Source organism: Aulonocara sp. 'chitande type north' Nkhata Bay, linkage group LG1 (genome assembly GCF_057382095.1).
Source record: "Aulonocara sp. 'chitande type north' Nkhata Bay isolate Kocher_YH1m ecotype deep benthic linkage group LG1, A_spYH_male_GT1.1, whole genome shotgun sequence".
NCBI lineage: Eukaryota > Metazoa > Chordata > Actinopteri > Cichliformes > Cichlidae > Aulonocara > Aulonocara sp. 'chitande type north' Nkhata Bay.
Genome location: NC_141344.1, coordinates 41,251,623 through 41,273,085, shown reverse-complemented (window position 1 = coordinate 41,273,085; position 21,463 = coordinate 41,251,623). Strand labels below are relative to the sequence as shown.

General features: G+C 42.4%; 1 protein-coding gene across 1 annotated transcript in view; it reads right to left on the bottom strand.

Annotated features, from left to right (window-relative positions):
* adamts17 (ADAM metallopeptidase with thrombospondin type 1 motif, 17) overlaps positions 1-21,463 on the bottom strand; it is a 102,365-nt gene that overhangs the window by 73,231 nt on the left and 7,671 nt on the right. Inside the window, exons 3-4 of the mRNA XM_086296680.1 lie at positions 11,478-11,649; positions 107-285 (exon numbers count right to left, since the gene is read on the bottom strand). Coding sequence (XP_086152806.1) covers positions 107-285; positions 11,478-11,649 — 351 coding nt within the window. The remainder of the gene's footprint in view (positions 1-106; positions 286-11,477; positions 11,650-21,463) is intronic.

Below are 21,463 nucleotides of genomic sequence, written 5' to 3'. Positions count from 1 at the left end.
CTCTGTATTTAAATAAACACTTATATGTATTTGAATAAACAGTTTCGGTTTGACTTAAACTCAAGTGAGGGAAGTCAAAAACAGCGTTTGATTCTAAAAATCTTACCATATTCATAACAGTCAATAGGAACCTCTGTGCTGCCTCACCACCATGGTACTGGACCATGTCCGAATCTGCTACCACCACTGTCTCCAGAGTGTAGACTTCGTGCAGGCGTATGGCATCTCTCTTCCCACGACCCTCCTCATTCTCTTGAACTCTTGAACTGCTTTCTTTCTTCCTTCCTACCACAAAAGGAAGACTAAATTTAAAAACAGTACGCCAGAAGTATGTACAAACCATTTAAAAAATAACTACATCCTATGAAAAAACTTCCAAATAAACATTTTAAAACTTAATTATCTTAGATTCAGTGTCTTTGATTTGAAAAGATGCCGTACTTAAACACGAACACTTTGATCATTTATAATAATAATAATAATAATAATAATAACAATAATAATAAAGAGATGTAGTGTTTTGTAGAAAAAGAGCCTGATATTGCCTGGACCAAACTTCTAGAATTGGGAGAACTGTTCAACAGATTTGTACGCCTGCTAAAATGTTCAATATCTGCAAAATTCCTCTAATTGTGAATAGTTTAATGATAACTTTTTAAAATATAAGGTAAATAAAACACTAGCATAACATATTACAATAATCAATATCACTTACACTCGATGGCTGTTACCTAACGACAAATGCAATATCCTTTTTAGCACAACTGTATTTAGACTTTTATATTTGCTGTTTCATTTTATTCTGCGGATGAATGATGAGGGAACGCATGTAAGAATGTATGTATCAGTGTTGGGCAAAATACTATGAAAAGGTAATTAGTTTTGGTTAATAGTTACTTTTTCAAAAAAGTAACTGGGTTAGTAACTCAGTTACAATATTATAAAAGTAACTAATTACTAGGAAAAGTAACTATTGGTGTACGTAAAATGACCAAAAACATAAAATCAGAGTAGAAAAAGGTTATATTTTTACTGTAAGAACCACAAACATGTTTAATGAATCATTAACTTGAAATGCAAAGATAAATTATAAACTTTAAGAAGTTATGAACAAGTTTTGTAAACAACAAAGTTTTTTGCAGCTATTCACCTAAAAATGCACCCAAGGATTTTTAAAATAACTATTTCAAACTATTTACAGAACAATCAGCTGTTCTACATCAAATAAGATGCCACAAAATGATTTGTGCCACTCCAAAAAATAATTTCTGTCTACTATGAAATAGTGGACCTCATCACAAGCGTGGTACCTGCAGGCCTGACAGCAGGAGGTGTATCACTCCTGTTTTCCACCTGGAGACACCGTTTACACTGTAATCTGACTTTGGTGGCTTTTTGGCAGCAACTGTGACAATCAGCAGTCGCCTCATTGTTCTGACACACACACAAAAAAATATCGACTACACTACACACTAACTACACAAGACAACACACTAACTACACAATCCAAACACGCTAAAGGTCACAAATATCTCACATCTCAAAACTCTCTCTCTCTTTCTTTTGCTCTCTCTCTCGCTGCCATTGCTCCTAGAACTTTCCCCTCTTCCTGCCATGTTGCCAAATCATTTTTGATTGGTCAGTATGGTACTTATTTTTTTTGGTCACAAGCGCTATCCTTACACAGTAAACACATCAATAGTATTCAGGAAAAAACATTGTATATATCAGCGGTCTCCAACCTTTTTTGCGCCACGGACCGATTTATGCCCGACAATATTTTCACGGACTTTAAGGTGTCGCGGATAAATACAACAAAATAAAACTAGTACCGGTACCGAAAAAAAGAAAATTTATTCATAACGATCGTGGGGCGATCGTGGCTCAAGAGTTGGGCGTTCGCCTTGTAATCGGAAGGTTGCCGGTTCGAGCCCCGGCTTGGACAGTCTCGGTCGTTGTGTCCTTGGGCAAGACACTTCACCCGTTGCCTACTGGTGGTGGTCAGAGGGCCCGGTGGCGCCAGTGTCCGGCAGCCTCGCCTCTGTCAGTGCGCCCCAGGGTGGCTGTGGCTACAATGTAGCTGCCATCACCAGTGTGTGAATGTGTGTGAATGGGTGGATGACTGGATGTGTAAAGCGCTTTGGGGTCCTTAGGGACTAGTAAAGCGCTATATAAATACAGGCCATTTACCATTTACCATAACACACATGAAAAGACCCAGGAAAACCGAGTTAATGATAAAAACGATAACAAAATAACGCTGGAAACCGATAAAAACCCTGAAAACCACACATTTCACACCTGAACCTCAACTCTCGCGGCCCGGCACCAAACGACTCATGGACCGGTACCGGTCCGAGGCCCGGGGGTTGGGACCGCTGGTATATATTTTTTATCATGACTGGTTTTACGTGGCCTATCAACACAATTTAAAAAACAGGTATATAGTTTGAAGTCCACACTTTTAACACAAAAATAGAGACTCGGGCTTGTCTTGGGCTGACATAGCATCTTGTTACTATGTCACCTTAAAGAAGTCATGTGATTTGTTTAACATGATTACTTTTCTTTCTCAGCCAATCAGCAGCACACGTGCGATTGTTTCAACCCTTAACTCTGAATAAGCTGAAGACAGCTTCAACAGTGTATTGAAAAAGTAAAAAAAAACAGTAGTAACGCATCTGCACCTTGTTAATAACAGTAACAGCGTTGTAATGATAGAAACAGTAATTAATTAGATTACTAGTTACTGAAAGCTGAAACATTTACAGCATTAGTAACGGCGTTACTAATAATGCCGTTATTCTCATCACTATGTCACTATGTATGTATGGCATTCTGCTAAAATGTTAGCTCTGCTCCAGTACAGCACAAATAAAGGAATCACTTTTCACGTTGGTTTAAATAGGTTCCACTTGGATACATGGAATTGTTATTATTAAGCACTTATTGTGATGGAGGGGTTTGTGTGTCCCAGGGATCCCAGGGGCTAGGTTGTTGGGGGGCCTTTGCCCACCTGGTAGGGTGTCCCATTGCAATTTTGTCCTTTGTGAGGGATAAGACAAAGACCGAAAAGACTCCTACGAGTATACAACCAAGGGAACAATTCACCCTGCCCAGGATAGGGTTACTGAGTTACTGCGTGAGGTTGAGAGGTACCGGCTAGATATAGTCTAGCTCACCTCAACGCATGACTTAGGCTGTGGAACCAGTCTCCGAGAGAGCGGCTGGACTCTGTCTCAGTCTACAGTTGCCCTAGGTGAGAGGCAGCAGGCTGGGGTAGGTATCCTAGTATCCCCTCTGCTGCCTGTACATTGGGGTTTCTCCCTGTGGATGAGAAGGTTTGTTCCCAGCGCCTTTGGGTCGGGGGAACCGGTCTTGAGTACCCAGCCTTCTTGGAGAATAATGTAAGCGTTTAGAAAAATGTACTTTTTATTGCACCATGTTCATTCACTCATGAGCAGCTGTAACATGAATTCAGTGGTTGAATTGCCACCTCAGCACCCTGATCTACAGTGTTCTATAGAGTCTTGCAAATGACCTACTAATATTATTGAGGTGTGTGGTAGCAGGGACACTTGTAAGTTTCAGGACACTGGCCCTAAAGGACTGGAGTTTGACGCCAATGCTGTAGATGGTCATTATTTGGTTCCTGGCTCTACAGATTGTTGTCATAGTCAATGCTCCTCACATGGTTTTTAATAACTGCTTTGCGCAGTTATTAAAACCCAAGGTCCTCCCTCTATAAGACAGCTGTATGTCATATAGAGGCACCCACGAGACAAGCAGTGGGCTTGGGTCCAGCAGATCTCACCAGTTTTTAGTAAACCCTTCCAATTTTTTTCATCTGGAAGTCATCCCTTCCCAGAAACACACTTAAACATTTCATCCCCTCCCTGTCCCACTGTAGCAGAGCTGGCATTTTTGGTTTCACTTTATTAATCCACTCTTCTGGCAAAGGCCAACACATTTTGACCAGCTGACCTAAACAACAGAAGCTGGTTCATATAATGCTAATTTCTGAGTGCTGATTTTATTGTGCCCGGTCATAAAGACTTTTACATCATCAGCATATGGTGACAAACTCACTGTGGCCTTTTTCTCCCACAAAAGGTCAACCCCGTGAGGCTCTGTCTGGGTTGGTTTAGATGGGACTCAATGGCCAGAGCATATAATATCCGGCTCAATCTGACTGGTTCAATCTGAGAGACATAAAAATAGTTTTGAATTCTCATATTCTGAGGTATTTTGAGGCAGTCTGAGACCAATTAAACTGGGTGACACTTTTTTACATTCAGTACACGGTGGAATGGTTTTAGTGGATAACCACACTTTGTGACCTGGAGAGTGCTTTGAACCAGGAAGGTACTGATTGTTAGAATGTTTTTTCTTTGGGGTGTTTATGAATAAAAACTGTATGTCCCTAATTTCTGCCTTTACATGTATGTAAACTACAGACATCAGACTGTTCATCTCCACTATCCCCACTTTAATTTTATATGTATTTTGTATGCTTTGTACTCGACTTTGTCTACTCTGTGGTCAAAATGGCTTGGTCCCATTAAAACTTTTAAAATCCTTTTGCTTTAAAAAGCCAAGAAATTCGATGCAGTGCTGAGGAACTTGGATTTAGCCCAAGCAGAAGACAAGGCCAGTTATGTACTGTCGTCACTGGCTGCGACCGAGGAAGAGAAGAAACAGGTTGAGGAAGCAACAGTTGGACAAACAAAGAATGCATTGTGGTAATAAATTAATTCTGTTAGGTGTTAAGCAAGAAATTTTAGTGAACTGTGTCTCCTAATTTGTGTTTCTTTATAAAAGGCTGGTATATTGCAAGAAGACTATCACAGCTAGCAACTTTGGTTTGGTCGTGGGTGCACTCCAGGGGAGCTCATACCCTCCTTCATTATTTAAGACTCTGCTTGGCCGGTAGAACCTGACAAAAGGATGTAAAGTAAGTTGTTAGTAAAAAGGGGTCTGTGCTTCTAAGAAGCATTTATGACTAAGAGATATTTTCATCCCCAAAGGCATGTGATTGGGGGATCCTTTATGAACCGAAGGCCAAGCAGCTGTATACTGACTCTACTGGAGCAGTTATCAAGGAGGAGACTGTTTTTATCCAACAATGGGCTGCTTGGTGGTTCTCCAGATGGAATAGTCAAGTTAAGTCAAGTCAGCTTTATTTGTGTAGCACATTTAAAAGACATCAAGTCTCAGCCACAGTGCTGAACAGGGGTATAATGTAAACAGATAAAAGAAAGAATTAAAATAAATGAGGTTAATTGTATACACACACACACACACACACACACACACACACACACACACACACACACGTGGAGATTCCCCCCCCCCCCCAAAAAAAAAGATTGACACACAGGAAAACCACGTTAACAATAAAAATGATAAATAAAAAAACAATAAAAACAGATGAAAAGCCTGAAAACCACAAATTTCACCCCCGAGCCTCAACTCTCGCGGCCCGGTACCAACGACTCATGGACCGGCCCGGGGGTTGGGGACCACTGCTCTGCATGATTACAGTAAGTAACTAAAGTTTATTTATTAAGCACTTTTCATAGACAGGCAGTTGCAAAGCACAGCACACAAAGGTTAAAATAAACAGAGAAGTAATAAAATAGACAATACAAAGGGATAAATGTAAAAACAAACAAACAAATAAATAAATAAACAGCATTGATCAACAGAAGGCTTGTTTAAACAGAAACTTTTAACTGCTTTTTATAGGATTCCACAGAGTCAACCAAACGCAGCTGTGGTAGGCTGAAAGGCTCTCTGCCCTTTAAAATACATAAAAACTGATGCCATTAAATAATAATATACTCACAATGTTGTTTTCCATGTTGTTAGTGAAAATATTGTCAATTAAGGTGGCACAGTGAGGTGTAATTCTGCTTGGCCTGGTTGTTTTAGGATGTAACCTCAGACTGTATATAGTGTTTAAAATTCATTGGTAATTTTATGCTTATTCGCATTCAGCAGATCATTGTTAAAATCACCATGATAAACATAACTTTTGATTTGTTTTTGAGAACATTTCTTCTATGAAGTCATTAAATACATGTATGCTTGAGCCTGGTGCTCGATATAAACAGCTAATTATTACATTTTTCACTTTTTCCTCATAAACTTCAGTTGTTATATACATTCTAATAAGTTATCAATTGTAGTTGTCATACTTTTCACCACCTTATAATTAACTTCAACCCCTCCAGTTCAAAATCCAGTCGTTTCTCTGCATTGATCATGTTTTAGATATGGCAATAATTCCAAATGGTTTTGTGAATTGATTAAAATATTGCTTTATATTATTGAAACTGCCACATAGACTTCTGCTATTAAATGGATTATTGATCATTTGTTTTCCGTGTTGATGGTGTGACTACACTGTTCATCAGTGAAGTAGCAGCGGTTGTTGCTGATGTTGTAGAAGAAATTATTTTCTGGGTCTACATCGATTTCCAAGTCCACAACATTATGGTCTGTGTATTGAAATGTTCTCAGTTTCAGTTGATCATAAAGCGAATTCCATTGAATTAAATTGTTATTGTTGTCAGATTCAGATGAAATTCTTTCAGATTGTGCCATGTGGTGTGTTGTGTCACATCACATGTTTATTCATACCGCCAGTGTAAGAGTAACATCAGTATTTGCCCAGTTCAATGTTTCTAATGACCAACACTTTGGCTTGTTCTGGTGTTCCCCTGAGCATATCATTAAACTCAAGGACCAGCCAATATTATCTAAGTGCTCCTCAGCCATTGTGTTTTCAGCTGTCCATCTCTATGTTGGCGACAGAGTCTGATCAAGGTTTTATTTACAAAGTGAACAGTTAAGAAACACTCGTCGGGTGCAAGTCAAGATGATCAAAGAAAAGTGCGCCTTCAGTCAACAGGATGTGTTATGGAGAATTATTTGGAGATAAAAAAGAGAAATACTTGATTCATTATGAGACCAGAGAATAAAGAATACTGACTTCTTGCAAAACTTAAAGAAGAAGAACCACAATCTCCCAGCAATATGAGACAGCTGAAGGGCTTTGTAAAGAACAAGAAACAGACAAAATTAGAAAGACCCCAAGATGAAGTATGGAAAACAAATGGGGAAAAGGAGGATTGATTTTCACCGATCCAGAAACACAAGTCCCAACTAATGATGCAACAAAAGCCCTACATCAAAAAGCAAAAGAGGAACACGTGAAAACCTGGGGCTCAAGGAAAGTTGACGTGAATAAAACAAGAGCTCTTCCGATGACAATACCAATACTGTGTCGAACAGTTGTTAAAGGGAAGAGGCAGAATCAACACAAACACAAAGCCAGTGTCTCAAAGCAACTGAGGTCAGACCAGCAGCTACAGAGCCCGAACATAAGGCTCCACTTTTATTTCCATCTTTGTCAGCAAGTTCACTTCCACAAAATAAAGTGTAACTCCTGAGCACCACCCATGCAAGCCCCACTCATCATGGTGACAGGTGGAGTTTTAGAAGACAAGGGAGGCCTACCACAAAAATATTTCACAAGATCTATCTTTATCTGCATTAAAGTTATATTAAATCGTAACAGTGCAAATTCCTCGCTGACAGTTTAACCAAAAGGCATTTCCAGTGGAAACTGGCCAACATATCCTCAGCATAACCATGTATAATATCCACAAAACGTAAAAAGAGGTTATACACACACAATACGGTAATATCATGTTGAAGCACAGTACGTATCACTCCGCGAGGCTCCGCCTACGATAGCCGTAACGCTCCGACAATCCATCAAGCGGTGCGGCTTCGTAGCTTAGCAAAGTCGTACTGAAACATTTGACAGATTTTCAAGCGCCGTGCACATAAAATCATTTCGATGAAACTATGAAAAAGACTTTTTTTAATACTTGTGTTAAGTTTTGTATGGTAATTACACAAAATTCAGGTTGTCAGGTTAAATCTGACAGAAATAGTTTACACTGACATCCATTAAAGCATGAGTGTCGCGAGAAGCTGTGTTTGCATTTATTTGCACTGCCTTCCTCTCTTGATGTCTATTTATTTTAAGCTTTAAGTATAAAAGGGTCCATTCTACAAGATACGAACCCCAAACTGCTCTCCGATGCATCCATCGGAGTATGAATGTGTATTAATGTCAGCTAGAAAGCACTTAGAAAAACGTGCTTGTGTGAATGGGTGAATGCAAAAGTTGTATAAAGCGCTTTGAGTGCTCAGAAGAGTAGAAAAGCGCTACATAAGAACCAGTCCATTTACACGTGAATTAAAATGACGTATTTTAATCATACTAAAATTTAAAAAAACCCAGCAACAGTGCATTACCTTTTTGTCATGGTCCCCGTGACTGCCCAGCCGGCCCTGCAGGGCTACATGTGTTTTGTATTCTCTCTCTCCTTCACTGCTCTGCCTGGGCGGAGCTCACTGTGGGCTCCGCCCTTGGCCCACACACCTGTTCGCTATTAGCTGTCGTTACCTGTCCACTATTTGAGGCTGGGACGCAGATCTTCTCGTGGCTGGATGGTTGAGACACGTTAGTGATCCTCTCAGCTCCCGTGAATCTATGCTTAAGTACTTTGTGACCTTTGAGTAATTTCCCTCTGTTGTGTGATAGTTTTCCTCCCCGGACCTGTGGCCTTCCTGCTGCGTGGACGTGTGTGAGTTTGGACGTGGAGGCGAGAGCGAGTGTGAGAGAGCTTCCCTTTGGACCTTTGGAACCCTGGATTTTCCCCTCATTGTACATATTCTGCACCGGTGTTGTAAATAAACTGTGTTTGGAACATCAACCTGCCCTGCGCTTGAGTCCCTGCTGTCGACTGTGACACTTTCATTATTCTAAGAAGAGTCGATATACAAAATACGACTGAACAGAGAAGCAGTTTGAGATCTTCTTTTTCAGTTTTTTAATTGGAATAATTGCAGTTTTTGTTTTTTCTGTTTTTTTGGGTTTTTTCGCTGTTTTGCAGCATTGGCATTTGAACAGCGTACACATGTTAGAGGGTCAAATTCATAGCTCTGGTTTTGCACATTATAGAACACGACTGTCTCCTTGATACTTCAAGACTGTTACTGAACATCACCAGAAATTGCTATTGCAGTTTTACTCAGAGAAAACTGAGTCAAATGTTTAAAGATTCAAAGATTTTATACTATGACTGTTTGCATGTGAACCATACCTGTGCTGACCTAATTTGGTTTTGTGGAGGAAAAGACTTCCTGCCTCAGACGGGGTCAGGAACCTGGTAAGATTAAAGTTACCAGTGACTGTAATAGGACACTGGCTGAACCTAACTCAGGTACTTGTGTGGTTAAGATGATTTCTTAATTTTGATCTTGATTCAATAAAGATTTTGATATAAATTGGTGTTATTCTTAATTAAGTTGCAAATGGATTTAAATTCATACTGTTGGGTAAGTTTCCATAAAAACTGTACCGCATTAATAAAGTCTACTGTTTAATTGGCTAATTTACTCTCAAAATACCGTTGCAGGTTTGTTTGAACAACTTGTTTCCACATGACTGAGGGTGGTACAGAACAGGGAGGTGTTAGGTATACACACCTCCCCTGTACGTAGAAAGTGTGGTATCCTGTATCCTGCACTTTCATTTTTAAATAAACAGGTTAAGATTCTTGGAGTATGCTGGAGGACCTGGAAAGTGAGGATGAGATCAAGGATACTGAAATAGGACACTTCCTCTCATGTGTTAAAGGTTTCTTGTTGTCTTTCACTATGTAACAATAGTGTGATCAGACATTTCCAGTTGACCTCATGTTGCACTCTTTTGATAAGCTAGGCTTATAGCCTGCAAGTCCAGTAACTATTATTAAAAGAATGACAGATTATTCTTTTAATCAATTTACACCTTGAAAGGTATAAAAGGAGGGATTTATTTTTATTTTTAGAGCTAATGCCTCATCATTGGCGTAACATTTTTGTGTTTTGTCTATTGTAGAATAGTTTTGGATTCACTCTGATACTAACAGACTACGACCCCTTCACAAAAATGTGGAGGTTGTGGTACGTACAAGACAACAAGGCCTTAGATTAGGTGCTGTTATGAAATGCACCCCAGCCCCGTGTTTATGCAGGTCTGACTGGAGGAAAAGAGGTGGTTGTCATGGTAACAGGAATGTATCTGGCAGAAGCACGAAGTGCGTTTCCAAATAATGAGATGCCCAGAAAGTTGCAGAAGAAGAAACGTGAGCTGACATCAGACCCAAGGCCACCCCGAACTCTTTCCACCAATCATGTTATCGTTATGTTTTTGTGACTTGCAATAGAAACGTGTTTAGCGCCCGGGCGCGGCAGCCTTTTTTCTCTGAGCCAGAGAGAGAAGGTCCATGGCAACATGAAAAACTAAAGTGAAATTCTAACCGTTTTGATAATAAATTGTGAAAACGTATAATTGGAGCACATTTGTGTTCTCTCTCATGAAAAACCTACAGTGACTGTAGCTCAGGAGGCAGAGCAGGTCATCCACTAATTACAAAATTGGTGGATTGATTCCCTGGCAGCCAGTCAGCAGTGCTGCCTTGGGCAAGATACTGTGAATGTGTGTGGATGTTTACATAGAAAGCATTTAGGCAACGTGCTTATAGGAATTCACTAATTTGAGTAAATGGGGGGGCACGTTGTCTAAAGTGGTTTGAGTGCTATTACACATATTTCTCTAAAATGGTCTTCTCGTTGCTGTAATTTCATCACTTGCAATTTCTTGGTCTTTTCTGGTGAATCAATTTTTTTTCCCCCAATTGCAAATTACTACGGAGCCCCGCAGGGGACATGGGAGAAAAAAAAATTAAGATGGACTTTTGCGAGATCTCGCAAAACTAACTCGGGATCTCGCAAAAGTTGAATTCCAACAATGGCAGCAGCTACTTAGTTGTAATATTACTCTTTCTGGGTCACAAAATACACTTTTGAGATATTTTGAGGCATGAATGTAGCTATGTAAACGTCAGATACCTGCTCGGTTTACAAGACATCACATATTTGCAAAAGTGCTCCGACGTTTTCGGAGATCTGACACCCACTAGCTCGAAGCTAACGGGAGGTCGAGACCTACTACAGCCGGGAGGAACACCGCTTTCCCGGCACATCGTGCCTCGACCTCCCAGTCGGCTTCGAGCTGGCGGCCTCCGAAGAATGCGGCTAAAACTTTTGCGAGATCCCGAGTCCGTCTTAATTTTTTTTTTCTCCCATGTCCCCTGCGGGGACTTTTCAAAGTCGAAAAGTTGGCTTTTGTCATTGCTTTAGAGTGTTCTAACAGAATGTACATTTAAACAGTGCTGTACCTGTGGAAAAACACACATACACATGAATGCATTTGTACAAATAATTTTAACCGTGACCAATCATCTTGTCAACCTCATCCAAGTTCCTGAACTATCATTCTAAACCACTTCTGCTGTCAGTGTCACTATAACCATATGACCTCCGCTATTCAGTCTCGATGTGTCACTCACCTTGTACAGCCCCACAGTAGTTGGACCGCTTAAAATCTAGACCAGATTTGGTCTTGGCTGAACGTGATTGCCGCAGAAGCTGGTGTTTAAGACCGGAGAATGACAGGGATGGGTCATGTACAACAGCAGGCTGGATAAACAGGCTCTCCTCTCCCATCTGGATAAAACCCATCTGTCAAGACATATACAACCTGAAATTATTATGACTGTGTTGGGAAATCTGGTCCTGGAGCAAGAAAAGCATGATTTTAAAAGTTATATTTATTGTAAATTTACATTGTTTATTATTACAACCAATAATTCCAACATAGTGAAGATATAACAAAGTACTACATTTGAAAGAGCTCCATTATTTCTACATTTTTAAAATAAATACAGAATAAAAATAATGTAAAATTTTGGAAAGTTAAAATAATTGCAGGTATTTGTTTGTACTTTTTAAGTAATTTCACTGCTGTAATGTTAATTCTGTTTACCTAGTGTATTGCTACAACAATTTTTTCCCACATTCAAAAAGTTTGTTAACACCTTGGATTGGGGCCAGATTAAGTGTGATTCAAAAGTCCAATGATGATAAACGCAAAAAGACACCTGGCAGATGTGGCTGTTTCTCTGGAGAACAAGTGTGACAATTTAGAGGCCAGATCAAGAAGGAAAAACATCAGGATAATGAGGGTTTCCGGGACACGCCTGCTCTGCATCCCGTTTCGGCACTGCTGAAGGAAGCATTGGGCTTGAAAGGAGCGCCGCTGCTGGACAGGGCACACAGACCACTTCTACAGGCTCCCAAACAGGGGGCTCCACCACGGATCATCATTGCCCATCTCCACTACCTGTAAGAATGTGCAAATATCCTGCCGCTTGCTTGGGAAAAACAACAGATCACTGTGAATGGCCTGTCTATTTCCGTTCTCCCGGACTATACCACACTCATGACTGTTTAGTTCATGCTTTTCTATTCCATCTACAGTACTGTGCAACAGTTTTAGGCAGGTGCTGTAAGCAAAGAATGTTTTCAGAAATATAAATGATTATTTATTGGCCCCAAATGTATTCTGCAGCAGGACAGCAAACCCAAACGTACAGCCAAAGTCATTAAGAACTATCTTCAGCATAAAGAAGAAGAAGTAGTACTGGGAAGGATGCTCTGGCCCCCACAGAGCCCTGATCTCCACATCATCGAGTGTGTCTGGGATTACATGAAGAGACAGAAGGATGCGGGGAAGCCTACATCCACAAATGATCTTCCCATCCCAGAAGTTAATTCTGAAAACTGATTTTTCTCTTTTGAATATTTATTATTTCATAGTTCATAATTTTTATGGACAGAATTTATAGGCGCAGCCAAGTGGCGGAGGGCTTTCGCTTTGGTGGCCTCAGAATCTCATCTCTGATTTTTGCAGACGATGTGGTTCTGTTGGCTTCATCGGGTGAGGGCCTCCAGCTCGCACTGGAACGGTTCGCAGCCGAGTGTGAAGCAGCGGGAATGAGGATCAGCACCTCCAAATCTGAGGCCATGGTTCTCAGCCGGAAAAGGGTGGAGTGCCCACTCCGGGTCGGGGATGAGTTCCTGCCCCAAGTGGAGGAGTTCAAGTAACTCGGGGTCTTGTTCGCGAGTGATGGGAGAATGCGGACACTGCACCGGTCCGTCGTGGTGAAGAGGGAGCTGAGTGTAAAAGCGAAGCTCTCAATTTACCGGTCGATCTACGTCCCTACCCTCACCTATGGCCACGAGCTGTGGGTAGTGACCGAAAGAACGAGATCGCGGATACAAGCGGCAGAAATTAGCTTCCTCCGAAGGGTGGCTGGCCTCTCCCTTAGAGATAGGGTGAGAAGTTCGGCCATCCGGGAGAGGCTCAGAGTAGAGCCGCTGCTGCTCCACATCGAAAGGAGCCAGCTGAGGTGGTTCGGGCATCTGACAAGGATGCCTCCTGGGCGCCTCCTGGGTGAGGTGTTCCAGGCATGTCCCACCGGGAGGAGGCCCCGGGGCAGACCCAGGACACGCTGGAGAGATTATATCTCTCGGCTGGCCTGGGAACGCCTTGGTATTCCCCCGGATAAGCTGGAGGAGGTGGCTGGGGAGAGGGAGGTCTGGGCCTCTTTGCTTAGGCTGCTGCCCCCGCGACCCGGCCGCGGATGAAGATGGATGGATGGATGGAATATTTATTATTGCTCATTAATAAGACAAAATGATTTCTTATTAGAGGTCTTGAAGGTAATTAAGTCTTTAAGAAATTCCTGTGGTTTAACTAATTGGCTTTTTAATCACCTTTTCATCACGACTTCTGAGCCACATGGACACCAGAACAAGGGTTGTTCGTGTTTACCAACAGCAAACACCCATCATACAAAAATCGACCAGGACCAGAAGCGCTGTGTGGAGTTAGGTTGCTACGGAAACCAGGCATCCAGTCCTCGGCATCACCTGATGCCAGTGGCCGAGGGATGGGTCGCCAAAAGCGATGTGTGAGGAAACGGAGGCGCGGCAAATGCGCTGGGGTCTGTGCTTGGCTAAGAGCAAATCCAAGCTGGTTGGCTCTCCCATCCATCCTGCTCTCAAACGCTCGCTCACTAGACAAAATTAACTGGACTACATCCAACTCCAGCAGACTACACAGTGGGAATTTAGGGACTGCAGCATTTTTGTTTTCACAGAAACATGGCTCAGTTCCGGACACCACCATTCAGCTACACAGGCTCACCTCATTTCGTGCCAACCGAAATGTAGCTCTGTGCGGTAAGACTCGCGGTGGTGGCTTGTGTATCTACATGAACATGGAATGGTTATGGACAATCAGACCACTTGTGTGTTGTGCTAATTCCGGCATACAGACCGCTCATCAGATGCTGCAGACTGGCTCTGAGACAGCTGAGACCCTGGCCTGCAGGAGCTCTCTCTGCGCTTCAGGACTGTTATGTTCAGGGAGGCTGCAACAAACCAACCACACCATCTTGGAGGTGTACACATCATCGGTGACCAGCCACATCAACAAGGGCATTGATGATGTCACTGTCTTCCAGGCTATCACAATACACTCCAACCAGAAACTGTGGATGGCTGCAGAGGTGGGTGAGCTGCTAAAGACTCGAGACCACGCGTACAGAGCAGTTGACAAGGCGGCTCTGTGAACAGCAAGGGCCAAACTGTCGAACCACGGACACTTCCAGACCAGCGGCGACACGCGGCACATACGGCAGGGCACAGAGGCCAACACCTCCCTGTGATGGTGACACCTGCCTACCAGATGCGCTGAACAACTTCTATGCCCTATTTGACGCTCAGAACAACATAATGGTGAGGAAGACTACCCCTCCTCACAATGACCAGGTTATGTGACTGACCTCGGCTGATGTGAGAAAAACACTTCGCAGACTTAACCAACGGAAGGCTGCTGATCCAGATTGATCACTCTTCCACGGATGTAGAGCAGCTGCAGATTTCCTCACTGACATCTTCAACCAAGGCCACCATGATCGTCTCTGGAAGTCTCTGGTGTCCTGCTTCAACGACTACCGTCCCATTACACTCACACCCATTATGATGAAGTGCTTCGAGAGGCTTGTCATGAGGCACATTAAGACCATTATTGGCTAGCTTAGCGTTAGCATGCTGCCTGTGCAGGTGCTTGCAAAAAGCTGAAGTGTTAGCAGCATAATGCAGCCGTTTCTGACCTGGAGCAGTCTCCACTTTACCATCTCTCATGGTCTCATGCTTTTATCCAATAAAAATAAAAGTAATGTCTATATCCACGCTGTAAACACCATTTTCCTCCTTCAACACACAAACTGCAATCAGCTAATCATAGCGAGAGTGCAAGAACCGATAAGCGGGATCGATAGGCAGGCAGACTAACGATTCCAATGAATTGGACTATTCCCATCCCTAATTAATAGTAACCCTGAATTCTTGATCACCTGATTTGGTGCTACTTGTATACAATAGCAATTCAAATTTAATAGCCGAGCTAACTACATTTGATAGCCTCCTACACAGGGCAATCCTGTTTAATTTGAAGTCTTACAGATTTTTTCAAGAAGCATTTGACAGTTTTATTTTCTATTTTGAATGGCTTCAAATCAGTAAAACAGAATAAGGTTTAGTATAGTATAAACACAATGGACAATTATACTCTGCATTTACTATAAACAGGCCTCCTCTGACTATAATGGTGTGGTATGCCATAAAATACAGCTCAGCCTGTTCCAGCATTTGTGCAGACATTCCACTTCCAGCTGAACCTCAGGACTAACAAATGATGTTAGCCAGCAGAATGTGGTCTGGAGGATGGATTAAAGGATTTCTACAGCTCCATCAACATATGAATATGATACCAGTCAGTTACTGGAGAGTAAATATATCAAAACTATGCAAAGTATGTAAAGATAGCTGTATTTGGAGGGATGTGTGGTAACTTTAAAACTTTCTCTATTCTCAGAGTTTCAAAACTTTTAAAGAGATTAAATTGATTCATGAAAGTTTGATTTAACCTATCAAGTGCTGCACAGCGAAAGCAAGTGAGAAATGGGTTTGTTTAAATGATATAGTGTAACTGTGAGAATATCAAATTTTAGAACTACTGCTCTTTCCCATGCTTTTTATACATTATTACACTGAAATACAGTTTATTTATATGGTAAAATCCAGTTTTTAAGTATGAGAGATTTGAATCACCTATGTTTAATTCTTATCACAGTCTCATCAGTCACTACTGGGGATGGAAATTAGATAAGAATTTAGCAACTATCGATTTCACTTATCAAGTCGATTGTGTATCGAGTCTCTTATCAGTTGTCGTTGGGTTCTCTTTGGTTCTGTTTGGACAGTCGCCTGAAGTAGCAATAAAGAAAGTCCTCTCTTGCAAATGAATTCATGCTGTGGGTTAAATGTTTGTGCATGTTTTTTGTGTTGGAGTCGTTACTCAAAAAGGTCATGATTGCAAATATTACATCCTCCTCCGACCACAGGTACAACATGCCCAGGACCCACTACAGTTTGCAAACAAGGCGGATGTCGGAGCGGAGGATGCCATCCTGTACCTCCTGCATAGAGCCCACTCACACCTGGACAAGTGAAAAGGCACGGTCAGGATCCTGTTTCTTGACTTTTCAAGTGCCTTCAATACTATCCGGCCCTGTCTGCTTCAGGAGAAACTGAACAGGATGCAGGTGGACCCCTGCCTGGTGGCTTGGATCTCAAACTACCTCACCGACAGACCACAGTACGTCAGGCTGTGACACTGTGGTCTGCAGCACCACGGGGAGCTGTGCTGTCCCCTCTTCTCTTCACCCTGTACACCTCTGACTTCTGCTATAACTCTGAATTATGCCACATTCAGAAGTTTGCAGACGACACAGCCATCATGGGGTGTATCTGGGATGATCAGGAAGAGGAGTACAGAAGTCTGGTGAGGAACTTTGTCGCATGGAGTCACACAAACCACCTGCAACTCAACACCTCAAAGACTAAGGAACTGGTTGTGGACTTCGGGAGGTCCAGAGAAGGTCCACTGCCGGTTCAGATAGAGGGGGAGGAGGTGGTCAACAAGTACAAGTACCTCGGGCTGTGGGTGGACAATAAACTGGACTGGTCATGCAACACAGAGCACCTGTATAAAAAAGCCCAAAGCCGACTGTACTTCCTCAGGAGGCTGAGGTCTTTTAACATCTGCAGGAAGCTCCTGAGGATGTTTTACCAGTCGGTGGTTGCTGGAGTACTTTTCTATGCTGTGGTGTGCTGGGGGAGCAGCACAGCAAAGAAGGACTCATCCAGGCTGGAGAAACTGATCAGGAGGGCTAGCTCTGTGGTCGGCATGAAGCTGGACACTCTGGTGACAGTGGCAGAGAAAAGGACATTAAAGAAACTGCTGGACATTATGAACAATGCTGGGCATCCTCTGCACACGGCCATTAACAATCAGAAGAGTCTGTTCAGTGACAGGTTGCTTCTCCCAAAGACAAGAACTAACAGACTTAAAAACTCCTTTGTCCCACACGCCATCAGACTGTTTAACTCCTCTCTGGAGGGGAGTTTCATCTAATCTAATCTAATCTTTCACGTTACTCTGTAAAACAGCTAAAACACACTGTATCAGGATCAGCCTTTAACAATATAAACCTGAGGCTCCAACCCCACACACCAACACAAATTCCTAATGAGGACATCCATCTCTAAGATCTTTCTCTTAGTAGAATACAAAGCTGACCACACAAAGCAAAGATGAAAACCAGCACATGCGATCAGAAACATGAGGTAGAAAGAGAGGCTGCAGCCTGACTGCTCATCTGCTTGTTACTTGCTGAACTTAAGGATCTGGCTTTTGGCTTGCACTCAGCTTTTGCTCTGGGTTCATGGCTAGCTTACCATTAGCATGCTGTCTTGGCAGATGCTTCCAAAAAAAAATAATTAAAAAATGAAGTTGTGTTAGCAGCATAATGAGGCCGTTTCTGTCCTGGATGCAGTTTTCCACTTTGCCATTTATCTCGTCCTTTTGTGTTTCCATGCTCTCGACTGCGTTGCTATTTTTCTCCTCTGACACGCGAACTGAAATCAGCTGATTGCTGTGGAAGTGCAAGAACTGATAAGTGGGATCGACAAGCAGGCAGACTAACAATACCAAAGAATTGGACTACTGGGAATCGGTTTTCTACAAGAACCAGTTCTCAGTTCCCATTCTTTGTCACTACATGTCATTTTTCGATTTGTAGCACTTTAATAACCTACCTTCTGCCTCATGTTTATATTACCAGTATGTAAGTGAGTGGCTATGCCATACATGAAAGGTTGGATGTTTCTGATTAGCTAGCAAATGACCAAACCGAGCATATTAAACTAAACTAGACAAAATTAAAGTTTTTGGCATTGGAGTCAAGATCTCTGGCTTTGATAGAGCAATATCAAAGAATATAAACTAAAACCTGATCAATCCAAAACCAGTTTGAATAAATACCCAAATAAGTCTGATTATATGATCTTCAATTAGAATCACATATCAGTATTTAGATCTTTTTAAATAAAATAACTGATGATAGAGAGAGCTAAAGTGGTGCTATTAGCAAGTACCACTGTCTACAACGTGAACACATTGATTTTCTAATCATAAAAAATAATCACCAAATCCAGTTTTAATGAAAATGTCAAGCTGCATCTCAATAAGCAAAACCAACATTTTCTTTGCCATTTCTGTACTGAAGAACATGCCAGAACAAAGCTGAAAGGGTAGACATAATGTCATGGTTCTGGGTATTTTACACAGTGTTTGTGAGTTGTTCGTGCACGTTTCACTTTTAGTAACATACAAGGTCTTAAATAATCAGGCCCCATCTTATCTTAATGACCTTGTAGTACCATATCACCCTATTAGAGCGCTCCGCTCTCACTCTGCAGGCCTACTTGTTGTTCCTAGAGTATTTAAAAGTAGAATGGGAGGCAGAGCCTTCAGTTTTCAGGCCCCTCTTCTGTGGAACCAGCTTCCAGTTTGGATTCGGGAGACAGACACTATCTCTACTTTTAAGATTAGGCTTAAAACTTTCCTTTTTTCTAAAGCATATAGTTAGGGCTGGACCAGGTGACCCTGAATCCTCCCTTTGTTATGCTGCAATAGATGTAGGCTGCCGGGGGATTCCCATGATGCATTGAGTTTTTCCTTTCCAGTCACCTTTCTCACTCACTATGTATTAACAGACCTCTCTGCATTGAATCATATCTGTTATTAACCTCTGTCTCTCTTCCACAGCATGTCTTTTATCCTGTCTTCCTTCTCTCACCCCAACCGGTCGCAGCAGATGGCCGCCCCTCCCTGAGCCTGGTTCTGCCGGAGGTTTCTTCCTGTTAAAAGGGAGTTTTTCCTTCCCACTGTCGCCAAAGTGCTTGCTCATAGGGGGTCATATGATTGTTGGGTTTTTCTCTGTATCTATGAAGCGCCTTGAGGCGACTTTTGTTGTGATTTGGCGCTATATAAATAAAACTGAATTGAATTGAATTGAATTGAATAGTTAGTTCATGGCTCGTTTTTTTAAGAAAGGATTTATGCTTATAGCTTTAGTCTTCAGGTAATAATCTGACCATTACCTTGCACAAGCTGTCAGACTGATAAATGGACTGTGCCTCCTCCCCCTCCGCATCCCCATCCGCACAGCTACACTGTGAGCTGTAGTCCATGAATAGCATTCTCACGTAGCTCTTCCTTTTCTCCGGATGGTGATGGTGATGCCATCCTCCGTGGACCAATTTGCTCTGTAAGCAAATTTGTGGGTGTCAAGAGAGGGTGGTAGGCAGTCTCTGATGTGCTGACGCATATCTGCTCGAAACACTTCATGAGTACAGACATGAGGGCTGTAGTAGTCTGTAATCATGGAAGCTGTCTGTTGCAGTCTTCAGACGGGTGGGAACAGTGGCATGAGTCAGACAGGTTGAACAGGCTGGTGAGGATCACTGCCAGTTGGTGCACGCAGGCTTCAACCACAACTACTGGGATGCTGCTGGGGCTGGCAGCTCTCCTGGGCTTCACCGCTCTCAGTCTTCTCCTCACCTCATGTTCCTGGAGGGAGAGGAGAAGTGTACCAGGTAGGGCGGAGGTGGGGGGCAGGAGGTGCCAGGGAGGGGCGGTCTCAAACAGCTGTTGAGCTCCTCTGCTACTGTTAGGCTGCTGTTGGGGGGCTCTGTCTGAAGGTTGGAGGCTGAGGGACAGAGTTTTGACGCTCCTTTTGATCTCCAAGGCCACCTCTGCCAAACAATTGAGAGCAAGCTGTGACTTGTCTTTCTTGTCTTAGATACACCCTAGAGCACAACCCAAGCAACAAAGAGCAGTTTGTTGCTTTGATGCAGTATTTGACAACCATGCAGAGCTTCCACCTCCACAGAGTGCTGGCATTTACCAACACTTGGTCTATGAACTGAGAAAGCCAGACCAGACCAGAGTAGTTTTTGACTCGCACAAAACAACGGCATCTCTCTGAACAATGTTCTACTCACTGGACCAGAGTTGTACCTTCTCAGATGCTTCAACCAAGGCCATCAGTGCTGTAGCATACCTCAAAACAACCAAGACCACCATACCCAGATTAGACCTCAGCAATTTCCACAGCCAGCACTGCTGGGAAGAGCTTATTGTCGAGGAGACAGCCTTGGAGTTATGGATGGAAAACAATAAGAAATTAGCGATTTCGATTCCATTGCCGATATAACTTTTCGAGCCGATTCTTTCTCAGTTCTCACTGGCTTTGAGCTTGATGCAGTCTATATATGCACTGGACCAGCATTCTTGTATAAATCACACAAAAGCTCTGTTGAGCAGCAAGATACCTTCAGTCTTGTTGACCCAGACTTTAGCCATTACTAAAAGGTTTTCCTCTTTATTAGTGGCACATCAAGTCAAATGTGTATATGATCCAACTTAAGCTTTATCAAACAGATATACATGAAGTTGTATTAAATCATTACATTAATCACCTTGCTATTGTATTTTTATTTTTTTTTTGCTTGATCATTGGCTAGCAGCAGATTCCCTTGACTCCAACGTCTACGAAAAAATTTGCTTTCTCCATCCCTTGTTTTTACCAATTCTGTCTAGTGTCTGATGGAGAGCTGCATCAACATGCTGCCGTGTACCTGGATGATGTCATGATCCACAGTGACACCTGGGCGAAGCATATGCAGCGAGATGCCGCAGTGCTGCAGGGGTTCATCACCAACCCAAAGAAGTGTGCAGATGCAGATGGAGAAGACTCCAGCTGTTGCATCCTGTTCTCATCCCAAGACCAAAAAAAAAAAAGAGATGCAGCAGTTCTTGGGGTTGGCTGATTACTTCTGTAGGTTCATCCCAAATTTCGTGGAGCTGACCAGCCCTCTGACCAACCTCACACAAAAGAGTGCCTCTGAAAGCTATCAGAGCATGATTTAACTAGATTTACCCTCTGGGATCAATGGACACACCCAAATCATATGACCCATTCAAGATGACATAGCAACAAGATGCACCCACACTGAG